This window comes from Macaca fascicularis, chromosome 6, assembly GCF_037993035.2.
Source record: "Macaca fascicularis isolate 582-1 chromosome 6, T2T-MFA8v1.1".
Classification (NCBI taxonomy): domain Eukaryota; kingdom Metazoa; phylum Chordata; class Mammalia; order Primates; family Cercopithecidae; genus Macaca; species Macaca fascicularis.
Window position 1 is genome coordinate 71684712 of NC_088380.1, and position 12416 is coordinate 71697127.

The 12416-nt window shown below is 39.0% G+C and overlaps 1 protein-coding gene across 15 annotated transcripts in view; it reads left to right on the plus strand.

Annotated features, from left to right (window-relative positions):
* The window catches only part of ERBIN (erbb2 interacting protein), a 151077-nt gene that overhangs the window by 54670 nt on the left and 83991 nt on the right, over positions 1 to 12416 (plus strand). For 9 of the 15 annotated variants that reach the window (XM_073993543.1, XM_065546336.2, XM_005557037.5 and 6 more), the window contains 3 exons: positions 5441 to 5488; positions 9611 to 9808; positions 12034 to 12151. In XM_073993543.1, coding sequence (XP_073849644.1) covers positions 9620 to 9808; positions 12034 to 12151 — 307 coding nt within the window. In that variant the 5' untranslated portion in view covers positions 5441 to 5488; positions 9611 to 9619. The remainder of the gene's footprint in view (positions 1 to 5440; positions 5489 to 9610; positions 9809 to 12033; positions 12152 to 12416) is intronic. The other 6 variants (XM_065546337.2, XM_073993545.1, XM_073993547.1 and 3 more) reach the window with 1 other exon arrangement.

Genomic DNA, 12416 nt, shown 5'->3' on the forward strand with positions numbered 1-12416 from the left:
AGACATGTTTAGGTTAACCATAGTTTGATTTTAACACTGTTAAATTTTAACACTGTTCATATTGAAAAAACACCCAGCTTTCTTCTTGATTAGAATTAGGCTAATGGGACCAGACACTGATGTTGATCTTCTAGTTATAAGTATGATCTAGCCATCAGCATCTTTTCTTTGTTTCTTGTATATGTTATAGGCGTATCACATTTTATATATAGTTTTTGACTGTTGTCCTTCAGAATTACTCTTACACAGCGTTTATAATTTTTTCATTACTTAAGTAGTTTAAAAACTTTTTTTTACTCTTCTACCTTCTATCTTTATTCTTTTTCATATTATTATTTTAATTATTTATGTACTTATCATTAAGGGGTTAATAATGTTCATAAAATGCCTTGGAACTAAGCACAAATATACCAAATACAGATTAGCAACATTGTGATAACTACGATTAAACTAAATGATCTTACACAACCACTAAATATCATCTGATAGGTGTGGGAATGCCTGAGGAGGCTTTGTTTTACATTTTTACTAAACGAAATATTGCACCACATAAGATTGCTCTTAAATCCAGTTGAGTATACACGTGCGCCTCGAAGCGACCCCGGAGTGCAGCCTTGCCATGGCCTCCGAAGCTTCTCCGCATCTCAGGGCGCCCCCCTAACTCTCTGTGGATCTGGAGGCCTGGCATCTATGAGGATGACGAGGGGAGGACCTGGGTGACCGTGGTTATGCGACTCAGTCCCCTGAACAGAGAATGGCCCGGGGGCTTGAGCTCCCAGGGCAGCACATAGGAACCCAGCATCACGGTGCACATGCGGCTGATGCCAGTGCACACCCCGGAGCCACTGTCCCCCAGCCAGCTGCTGTTCTCCCAACTGCTCCCCGTGTGGCAGCTCTACCCCAGGAGGAGGTACCAAGCAGCAAATTCCAGTTTCTGGAAAATAGTGGACCAGATCGTTTCCATGGAGCATCTGGTCCTAACATACTGGCCAGCAAGGAATGACTGACATTGGGAGTGGCTGGCCCTGCTTGCCCTGACTCCTCTGGCCTCATGTCTCTTCGGGCCGCCTCAGTGAGGATCTTTGTGTACCTGCTATTCCATTTGCACATCCAGCATGGCCTCCTTGCAGGCAGGAGGCAGTGGGGCCCCTGCCTGCTCAGCTTCTCTCATTTTCTTTACTTATCAGTCTTGTCCTGTTCCACTCAGATCTGTACTGAGGGCGCTTGGCCTGGATGGGCTTCACTAGGGGCCCCGTCTGTGCACTGGGCCCCTTTCCCCTGCTGGCTGCAAGCCATGGGTTCTCTTTCTCCTCTCTGCCCCTCATGCTGATATTCTAGATGCCACTCCCAAATCTCCTTCACTCCATACCCACTAGGCTGCATACCCAGCCAGGCCTCTGGCACCCTCAGTGCAGCCCATGATTGGAAACTCACCATCAGCAGTCAGTGGCTTGGTTTAAGAGATGGCCACAGAGGGAACTGGGTCTGGATGTGGACTTGGATGCCCTGTGGGTATCAGTTCTGCTGACACTTTGGCCTGAAATAGATGAAGTGCTGAGCAAGCAGTGTGTGCTGGAGCCTCAGTGAGTCCGTCTGCACAATGGGGAGCATGGAGGGATGGGTTTGGCCTCTGCTTCTGCTTGTTCAGTCCTTCAGCCCAGAGCAGGATGCTAATTCATGAAGGTGACCTCGCAGTACTGGTTAATTAAACTTTATTGCTCACCGAAAAAAAAAAAATACATAGCCAGGTATATCTTGTGATCTCTTTAGGTAAATAGAAAATGTGCTGTATTAAAAAAAAAAAATCTTTATAGTGATTTTACTTTTCAATTTTTATAGTAATTTTCAAACTGAGACTTTTGTCAAAATAATCTCAAGCAGAGGATGGGGAAGGCTAAATGATAGTGGCTATGGTATAAATGAAATAAGATTGACCATGCATTGATTATTGTTGAAACTGTGTTGGAAAAAGGAATCACATGACATTTTGTTGTTGTTGTTGTTTTGAGATGGAGTCTCTGTCGCCCAGGCTGTAGTACAGTGGCGCGACCTTGGCTCATTCCAGCCTCCGCCTCCCGGGTTCAAGCAATTCTCTCGCCTCAGCTTCCTGAGTAGCTGGGATTACAGGTGTGTACCACCACGCCCAGTTAATTTTTGTATTTTTAGTAGAGATGGGGTTTCACCATGTTGGCCAGGCTGGTTTCAATCTCCTGACTTCGTGATCCACCTGCCTCAGCTTCCCGAAGTGCTGGGATTACAGGCGTGAGCCACCACACCCGGCCCGACATTTTGTTTAAGACAAAGAATTTTGAGTTTTATACTGTACCTAATTTAGTAAATCAGAATCTCTAGGGAGAGGGTATAGTATCTGTATTTTTCAAAAACAATGAGTGAATATTAAGTAGCTAGTTGCAGTTACAGCCAAGATTTGTTTTTCTTCCTCATGAGCAGCTTTTTAAATTGGTGGCAGAGTTTACTAGGGCAGTCTATGAATGGTTGCCCAAATCCTGCTTATGAAAATTATCAATGAGCTCCACTTTTTCTCTACTAGATTATTTCTATCTATCTGCCTACAAATCTACTGTTGTAGCTCTTCATTCATATTCGGGTCTGGCGACTACTTTATTTTTCTAATGTTTTATATAGCAAACCTACCTGAGTTGTCTGTTCTAGTTCTTCTGCTCTTTCTTGAATCCCTTCCAAGTAGTGTTTTGCCCCACCAACTAGAGGTGATTTTGTCAAGATAATCGATGACTTTCACATTAATACACAATGGCCATTCTAAGTCCTTATTAACAGAGGTGATAACATCTTCCTCCTTGAAACATTTTTTTTTTCCACCTGGCTTTTAGAATATCACACTTTTTCTGTCGGAGTAGAGTGTCTCTTTTGCTTCACTTGACTGCTTCTCTTCAGTGTCCTTTGCTGGTCTATAATGTTTTGGGGCTCAACCATTGAACCTATTCTCTTTTCTGTCTGCCCTCATGCCCTTGATGATCTCATCTAATTTCATTGCTTTAAATATCATCTATAAGCAGACGACTTTCAAATTTATATCCACAGCTTGGATCTCTTCCCACATCTCTGAATGCCTGTATCTAGCTGCTTACTCAATGTCCTACTCAGATATCTTTCAAGTATTTCAAACTAAAGTTTTTGAATACAAGCATCTCTCTTCTCTCTGCCCTGCTCCTACCATGGTCTTATTCCATTTCAGTTTACTGGCAGCTCCATTCCACCAGACTGTCATATCTGTGGGAGTATGTATGAGTGACAGAAGACTTGGTGGCAAACTTTGCTTGCTGTACACACAGCTTCGTCGCTGTTGTTATTTTTTGTGGTATGCAGTATATGTAGAATTCTTAGAGAACGTTAAACACACACGTTAAACATGTTAGTCCTATACCATTTGGCATAGCGACAAATAGTTTGATGTATTTAGGGCAATTCTGAAATTCTGAAACACATAAATGGATATCACTCTTGAGTTTTTAAGAAAAAGATGATTTATGATGTATGCACTTTTTATTAAGATTATTATTTATTAAGCTGTCTCACTTTGGAATGTGTTGGCTGCAAGTACAGAAAACATAGCAATAATTTAAGCAAATAAGGGAATTAGTTTTCCCACATACCAAGAAATCCAGAAATAGAGAATAGTTAGCATTAATTCAGCTGCTCAGCAGTGCTATTTGAAACTCCAGCTTGTTTTGTTTTTTTCCTCTGTCAGTCTTATTTATTGGCTGGTTATTTATTAATCCTCATGCTTGTTGACTTATGGTAATAGGATGGTTGTTACAGCACTAGATACTGTGAACACATACAAGGCTAGAAAAATGGGAGAGTGGTGGTATCAGACATATTTGCTTCGATTTATCAGGAAAGCAGATGTTTTTCCAGAATGAACCCGCATTTCACCACCAAAGCAGACTTCAGAATATAAGCCTTTGATTTTCACTGTGTTACCCATTTCTTGGTGACCCCTCCAGGCATGGAAAGCTCAAAAGAGGTAATTGAGCTGGGCCCCTTACTGCCCTGAATAATCTAGAGTCTTGAAAGGAAGGCCAGATCACACCTGTAAACCCAGCACTTTGGGAGGCTGAGGTGGGTGGAAGGATTGCTTGAGCCAGGAGTTTGAGACCAGCCTGGGCAACATAGTTAGACTCTGTCTCTACACACACACACACACACAAGAAAAAAAGAAAAGAAAAAAAGGGTACCTGGCTGTGGTGGTGGATGCTTGTAGTCCCACCCACTCAAGAGGCTAAGGCAGGAGGATCCTTTGAGCCCAGGAGGTTGACACTGAAGTGAGCCATGATTGTGCCACTGCATTCTAGCCTGGGTGACAGAACAAGATCCTGTCTCAAAAAAAAAAAAGAAAGTCCAGGTATGGTGGCTCACGCCTGTAACCCCAGCACTTTGGGAGGCCAAGGCAGGTGGATCACTTGAGGTCAGGAGTTTGAGACCAGCCTGGCCAACGTGGCAAAACCCTGTCTATACTAAAAAAAGAGTTAGCCAGCTGTGGCGCACACCTGTAATCCCAGCTACTCGGCAGGCTGAGGCAGGAGAGTTGCTTGAACCCAGGAAGCAGATGTTGCAGTGAGCTGAGATTGCACCACTGTACTCCATCCGGGGCAACAGAGTGATACGTCTCAAAAAAAAAAAAAAAAAAAAGTATTAGAAGGGGAAATAAATCCATGAACAGTTAACAGTGCCTGCCACATAGAACTATGAAAAATTACTAAGATATAATTGGCCGAGTTTATTTGCTTGGAAAATTATTTCCCAGTAAGTTCAAATTAATGGCATTTTAGTGGTAGGTGAAAGAGTATTTATTTATATAATGAGGCCTCTCAATAGTTTATAAATGTATGAAGACTATCCACTGTAAAGATAGCCATTTGGCTGGGTGCAGTGTCTCACGTTTGTAATCCCAGCACTTTGGGAGACTGAGGTGGAAGAATCGCTTAAGGCCAGGAGTTCAAGACCAGCATGGTCAACATAGTGAGACTCTGTCTCTAAAAATAATTTTAAAATTAGCTGGGTATGGTGGTGTATACCTGTAGTCCTAGCTACTCAGGAGGCTGAGGTGGTAGGATTGATTGAGCCCAGGAGTTTGAAGCTGCAGTGAGCCATGTTTGTGTCACTGGGCTCCAGCCTAGGTGACAGAGTGAGACCCAGTCTCTTAAAAAAAAAAAGCTAGTCATTTATTTAGAAGCTAGTAAATATGTGTATGTGTGTGCATACACTTGTGTGTGTGTTTTTAAGAGGCTAATATTTTGGTGTGACTATTTGGTCTTAACTATTTTCAGTTTACAGAGGTTAATTTTTGAGAAGTTTAATTTAACTTTTATATAAATGAGGTATTAAAAGAGATGTTCCTTAAAGTCATAAGGATCCGTTTTTATTGTTAATTTTTTTTTTTTTTTGCTTTCCATAGAATGTTGGCTCAATTAAGAAACATCAGGGAGATAAATTCAACCCGGTGGTAAGTAACTTCAATTTCTTTTAGTAGAAAGTTTTCAGCAGCCAGTTACAGTGACACACGCCTCTAATCTCAGCACTTTTGGGAGGTCAGTGCAGGAGTTTGAGACCAGCCTGGGCAACATGGTGAAACCCCCATCTCTGTAGAAATTACAAAAATTAGCTGGGTGTGGTGGCTGGTGGCATGGTAGTACCCTTGGGAGGCTGAGGTGGGAGGATCGCTTGAGCCTGGGAGATCGAGGCTGCAGTGAGCCAAGATCACACCACTGCACTCCAGTCTGGGTGACAGAGTGTGACCCTGTTGCCAAAAAAAAAAAAAGCTTATTATTCTGGGTCGACACTTTCTTCTCCATTGTGATTAGAAGATTCTTATATCTACAGTATTACTTCTGATTTATAAAGTGGCTCTTCCTTATGACATACCTGAAATTCTAATTAGCAGTTCCCATGTTGATCAATTCAGTTCCGATCAGGCTAGGCTTTCTTCCTTTTGGATTACTTCCTTGTGTTACTCTGTAAAGGAGAGTCAGTCTCTGGGTACTGTTACTCATTTACTTCTCTTTCATAGGTTACTTTCCTCCTCTGCCCTCAAGAATTAAGGTTTTCAACCTTTCTTATCAGTCAGCAGTTCTTAGTCTATACCACTTGCACTTGCAGGCCTATCTAGATTTGGCGTTCATTTTTATATTGGCACCAGGCCCACTGAATTTGATCTGAGGTCTAAATTGCTCTCTTTGTAGTCTCTATTCACAGAAAGTTTTCCTTTGAGACGTAAGCTCTATTAAGCTCTATTTAGCTTCCTAGACCCCAACATCTAATCCTCCTTTTCTGAGTTAGTTCTCCTTTCAGAGAAGTTCTACAATTTCTGTTTGTCTGTCTGCAACATGATTAGCTCTACAGAAAAAAACTTGGAAATTGTTATATCTCCATTAACAATTACTTGACCCTATAAATTGCCTTATACCTCAAGTGCCGTACATCTTTATATGTTATCTTTATACATTTGGACCCAGTATGGTCCAGTGGCCATTAAGCATTTAAACGTGTGACTAATAAACTGAATTTTAAATTTTATTTGATTTAGCTTTTAATAATAAGTTTAAATAGCCACATGTGTCTAGTGGCTACCATACTGGACCTAGCAGATAGAATTCTTTCCCATTCCTAAGTGTCCTCCTAACTCAGTATCAGTTGTATTAAAATGTTTAGAACAAGAAATTTTGTATTCATTTTTGGAATTTTTTAAATGATCTCAAGTACATAGGTAAAAATCTAAATTCTCTTCTGGCAATTAAAATCTTCTTATTAGATGAACTGTTTATTCTTATTGATAAAATATGCCTTAATATAAACAGATTGTTACTAAGTAGTAAACTTTTATGGATATTTATTTGTTGACAAAGATTTTAGATGGAAACATTTAATGTTTGACATCTTAGTTTCTTTTTTTAAATTCTGAAGGAGGAGTATGTAGCGAAGATTTACTGATACTTGGGAGCTTGCAGTGAGCTGAGATCCGGCTACTGCACTCCAGCCTGGGCGACAGAGTGAGACTCCGTCTCAAAAAAAAAAAAAAAAAAAAAAAAAAGAACCTTCTTTCAAGTATGTATTATTATGGTATGGAAGAGCACAGACTCAATTTTTTCATGGAAAAATTCAGATAACAGTACATATCTTAGAAAGTTGTAGTGACGATGAAATGAGAGTCTGCATATAGTTTATTTAAAGAACTTAGCACAGTGCCTGGTATGGAGTGATTGAGTAAGTAGGCTGGGCGCGGTGGCTCATGCTTATAATCCCAGCACTTTGGGAGGCCAAGACGGGCGGATCACGAGGTCAGGAGATTGAGACTATCCTGGCTAACGCGGTGAAACCCCGTCTACTAAAAATACAAAAAAATTAGCCGGGCGTGGTGGCAGGCTCCTGTAATCCCAGCTACTCAGGAGGCTGAGGCAGGAGAATGACGTGAACCCGGGAGGCGGAGCTTGTAGTGAGCCGAGATCCGGCCGCTGCACTCCAGCCTGGGCGACAAAGCCAGACTCCGTCTCAAAAAAAAAAAAAAAGTTGTAGTGACAATGTAATGAGAGTCTGCATATAGTTTATCCAAAGAACTTAGCACAGTGCCTGGTATAGAGTGATTAAGTATAGTTAAAAATTTTTTTTTTTTTTTTTTTTTTTTTTTTTTTTTTTTTGCGGCGGAGTCTTGTGTTGCTTGCGCTGGAGTGCAGTGGCACCATCTCGGCTCACTGCAGCCTCCGCCTCCCGGGTTCAAGCAGTTATCCTGCCTCAGCCTCCCTAGCTGGGATTACAGGCATGTGCCACCACGCCCGGCTAATTTTTTTGTGTAAAGATGGGGTTTCGCCATGTTGGCCAGGCTGGTTTCAAACTCCTGACCTCAAGTGATCCGCCTGCCTTGGTCTCCCAAAGTGTTAGGATTACACGTGTGAGCCACTGCGCCCGGCCTAGAATAGCCAATTTTTTAAAAAGATTGCAAGGGAAATACATATCTTACTCTTTGTCACTTTTAAAATACCGTATAATATGAAGTAGAAGAATTAGAAGCAGTGCCTTGCAGATCCCTGTTACAGCTTGAGGCAAAAGGAAAAATCGCTAATACCAGATCCCGTTTTTGTTTTAACATTGGACATTTTGTTTATACATGGATTCTTTTTCAGTAATCTGTATTTTTAAAACGTTATATTAAGATATTGTATTTATCTTGATTACTGAATTTTTTGATACCTCCTTATATTTTGTGCCTGAGGCCTCACTGGCCTTAACCTAGTCTTGGTCCTGGTTAGAGGTAGTCTAATACTCTAATGGAATCTTCTGACTACAGCAAGAATAGATTGTTTTACATAGAAAGAATTGATAACACTATCATTTTTATTTATTTTATTTACTCCTAATATTGCTATAAAGTTGCCAGTGTATTTGTGTGGTGTTTGAATTTTTTGGTTTAATTTTATCTTAGAGTATGCCGCACAATTCAAATTTTTAAAAGTTGATTTTTAAACTTTTATTTCTTCAAGTTAATTGCTTTATTACTTGTGCAAATATAATCTTACTTTGCTAATATAATCTTAGCGTAGTTAGAATTAACCTATGTATATACATTGTGTACTTAATAAAGTTGGCCCTGAGAATGTTCACTAATTCAGAATTGGCCTTTTCCCTCAATTAATTTGAAATCTGTTATTTATTTAAGCAAGTTTTGCACCAGTGTGTAACCTTAAACACATTTCAGACATGTAAGTTCTTTAGAAAAACTATAGGGCCCATATTTAATTTAAACAAAATATACTTGGAGTAGGTGGGAATTTTCATGTGGAAACTTTGACTTTTCATGGGAAGGTTATAGGGTGATTGATCCCTGATGGCTGTTTAAGAAGACCTGAAAATATCTTTGCATTCCCACTCCCTACTCAAAACTGCACTTAATCAAGTCCTTAATGAAGACACGTAGAACTCTTAGAGTCAGAAATTAAGTAAAATTAAATAAAAAATCTTTGTCTTATTAGAGTTTTTTTTGTTGAGAACTAAGAAGCAGACTCAAAGCACAGTTTTGTTTGTTTGTTTTTTTGAGATGGAGTCTTGCTCTGTTGCCCAGGCTGGAGTGCAGTAGCATGATCTCAGCTTACTACAAGGTCCACCTCCTGGGTTCACGCCATTCTCCTGCCTCAGCCTCCCGAGTAGCTGGGACTACAGGCGCCCACCACCTTGCCCAGCTAATTTTTTGTATTTTTAGTAGAGATGGAGTTTCACCGTGTTAGCCGGGATGGTCTCGATCTTCTGAGCTGTGTTCTGCCTGCCTCAGCTTTCCCAGGTGCTGGGATTACAGGCGTGAGCCACTGCGCCCGGCCTCAAAGCACAGTTTTTGAAGAAGCATGTAAATGGCTACTTCATGGATTGTTTTGTGAAGTACTATAGAGCTTGAGTTTAATTTGACATCCAGTAGCTATAAATGTGGGTATTAAAGCAATGTTAAATGGGTTCCATTGTGCTTATATAGTGGCGGGAGAAGTGTTTATCTGTGACATATGAATTGCGATAAATGGGAATGATTTGTTCTGAAAAACCATTGTAATATGTATGTTTTTAATTTCTTTTTATTCGAATATTGCAGTGTCTAAAAATGACTACAAAACGAAGTTTGTTTGTGCGGTTGGTACCATGTCGCTGTCTACGAGGGGAAGAGGAGACTGTCACTACTCTTGATTATTCTCACTGCAGCTTAGAACAAGTTCCGAAAGAGATTTTTACTTTTGAAAAAACCTTGGAGGAGCTCTATTTAGATGCTAATCAGATTGAAGAGCTTCCAAAGGTATGCTAATACTTTCTTTCAAGAATTATCTTTGGTTATTTTTATACCTAGAAATATGATATTCCTAATATTGCTATAAAGTTGCCAATATGTTTGTGTGGTGTTTGAATTTTTTGGTTTAATTGTATCTTATTTTATACCTAGAAATATGATATTCCTAATATTGCTATAAAGTTGCCAATATGTGTGTGTGGTGTTTGAATTTTTTGGTTTAATTGTATCTTAGAGTATGCCGCACAATTCACATTTTTAAAAGTCGATTTTTAAACTTGTATTTCTTCAAGTTAATTGCTTTTATACTTGTGCAGATAACGTAAAATTTTGTATTTAATTTTAGTTGCATTGTAGCCATTAAGGTAAATAATGAGACTAAATAATTTCTGGAGTCAGTAGATTTGACTAGACCAATAATTGAAATTAATGCTGTCTTTTTCGACTTTTCATAAGACGTTAATGTGCATTGTTATAATTGAGGGTAATTGTCCTTTTACCATATCATAATTTTATTGTTAAATAGCTTTTTTTGAGTTCATACAGTTATTGTTTTCCTCCATTTATAATTTGTTTGAAAAGGTTTTGGAGGACTTAAATTTCTGAAGTCTAGTAACAACTAAAAGGAGAAAGTTTGTTGTCATGAAACACCTTCTCAAGTTATCACCTTGTTTTTTTTTCACCAAACTTTTTTCAGTGTACTTTTTCTTCTTAAATCCCAGTCTCTTATTATCCTATATCAATTTCTCCTCTTATTATCCTATACCAATTAAATTGCTATAATTTTGCCACCCAAACAGCAGTGTTTTTAAAACTGTGTAGAGACCCATTGGTAGCTCATAAAATCAATTTCGTATGTGTGGGTAGCATTTTGAAAAAAGAACCATAAATTTGGACTGTGAGAATTAGGAAATATAGGACAATTAAATTAGAATTTTCAAATGAACAAGGAATAATTTGTTAGTGTGTGTTCCATGTAATTGTGGGATATACTTGTGCTAAAAAATTATTTGTTTATCTGAAATTCAAATTTAATGAACATCTCATATCTACTCTTGCAGCCTTAATTATAAAAAATAGAAAATAGAGGCCGGGCGCGGTGGCTCAAGCCTGTAATCCCAGCACTTTGGGAGGCCGAGACGGGCGGATCACGAGGTCAGGAGATCGAGACCATCCTGGCGAACACGGTGAAACCCCGTCTCTACTAAAGAAATACAAAAAACTAGCCGGGCGAGGTGGCGGGCGCCTGTAGTCCCAGCTACTCTGGAGGCTGAGGCCGGAGAATGGCGTGAACCCGGGAGGCGGAGCTTGCAGTGAGCTGAGATCCGGCCACTGCACTCCAGCCTGGGCTACAGAGCGAGACTCCGTCTCAAAACAAAACAAAACAAAACAAACAAACAAAAAAAAATAGAAAATAGAGTGTGTTGTATATAGCCATTGTTTCATGAAAATATTTTAGATTTGTGTGTATATACATACTGGATGATGGTACACAACAGGTTTTTTTCTGGTGGTCAGTAAGAACATTTTGAAAGCCACTGCTATCCTAGGGGTTATCTTACAGAGAAATCTTTATATGGCTATGGATAAAAATTAAAGGTTGTTGGTCACATATTTATGAACTAGAAACCTAGGTTGTGGTAGGGTAATTCACTGTTCTTCTTTATATGTTGTTCTTCAGCAGGCAGTTTATCTTCGGTAGCTAGTTCTAGAGAATATGGCAGACCAAAATTTGTCTCCTCCTCTGATCACCACCAGTAGAGTCTTGGTTTAGGGGTTTTGTTGGAAAGGGAAAGTCTTGCTACAACAGTGAAAATAACTGAATCATTTATATCTTATCATACCTAACACTTTTACATTTTTAGAAGAATATTCTTCTTAAATAGGACTTTCATTTTGGAATAAGATTGCTTGAAAGACAAGCTCCAGAGTTGATCACATTTAATAGCCACTTATTTTTTGTACTAACTCAACAGAGAATACAGCTATATACTTACTCTCACTAAGTGCATTTTGCTTAAGGTAGAAGTATGAAGATATAAATTAATATGAATCGTTCAGTTGTATTCATATCTATAATAGCGTAACAAGAAGAATGAGACATCTTTCCTGGTATTAGTATAAGTTAAAACTCATTCAGTTTTAATATGGCTGATATTATTTATATGTATAAAAGTTCATGAAATAGTTAAAGATATATATAATTGACATTCTTTCCTCCCTTTTTTCAATAGCAACTTTTTAACTGTCAGTCTTTACACAAACTGAGTTTGCCAGACAATGATTTAACAACGTTACCAGCATCCATTGCAAACCTTATTAATCTCAGGGAACTGGATGTCAGCAAGAATGGTAAGGGGTTTTTTTGCCCATAATTTTTTGCACTTGGGAACATGTTTCATTACTAAGATTTCTATTGAGTTTTCAAAAATAAGAATATAAAAATAAGTTAAATCTAATATATTAATATGAACTTCATCTAAGAAAATTTCATGTAAAGATAGTTGCCCCACTTTACAAGTTTTGCCACCTGTTTTGTATCAAATACAGTAAAATTAAATGTTATAGCCTTGGCTTAGAATTTGTTTAATATGTATACATAAAATCTGTCATAGCT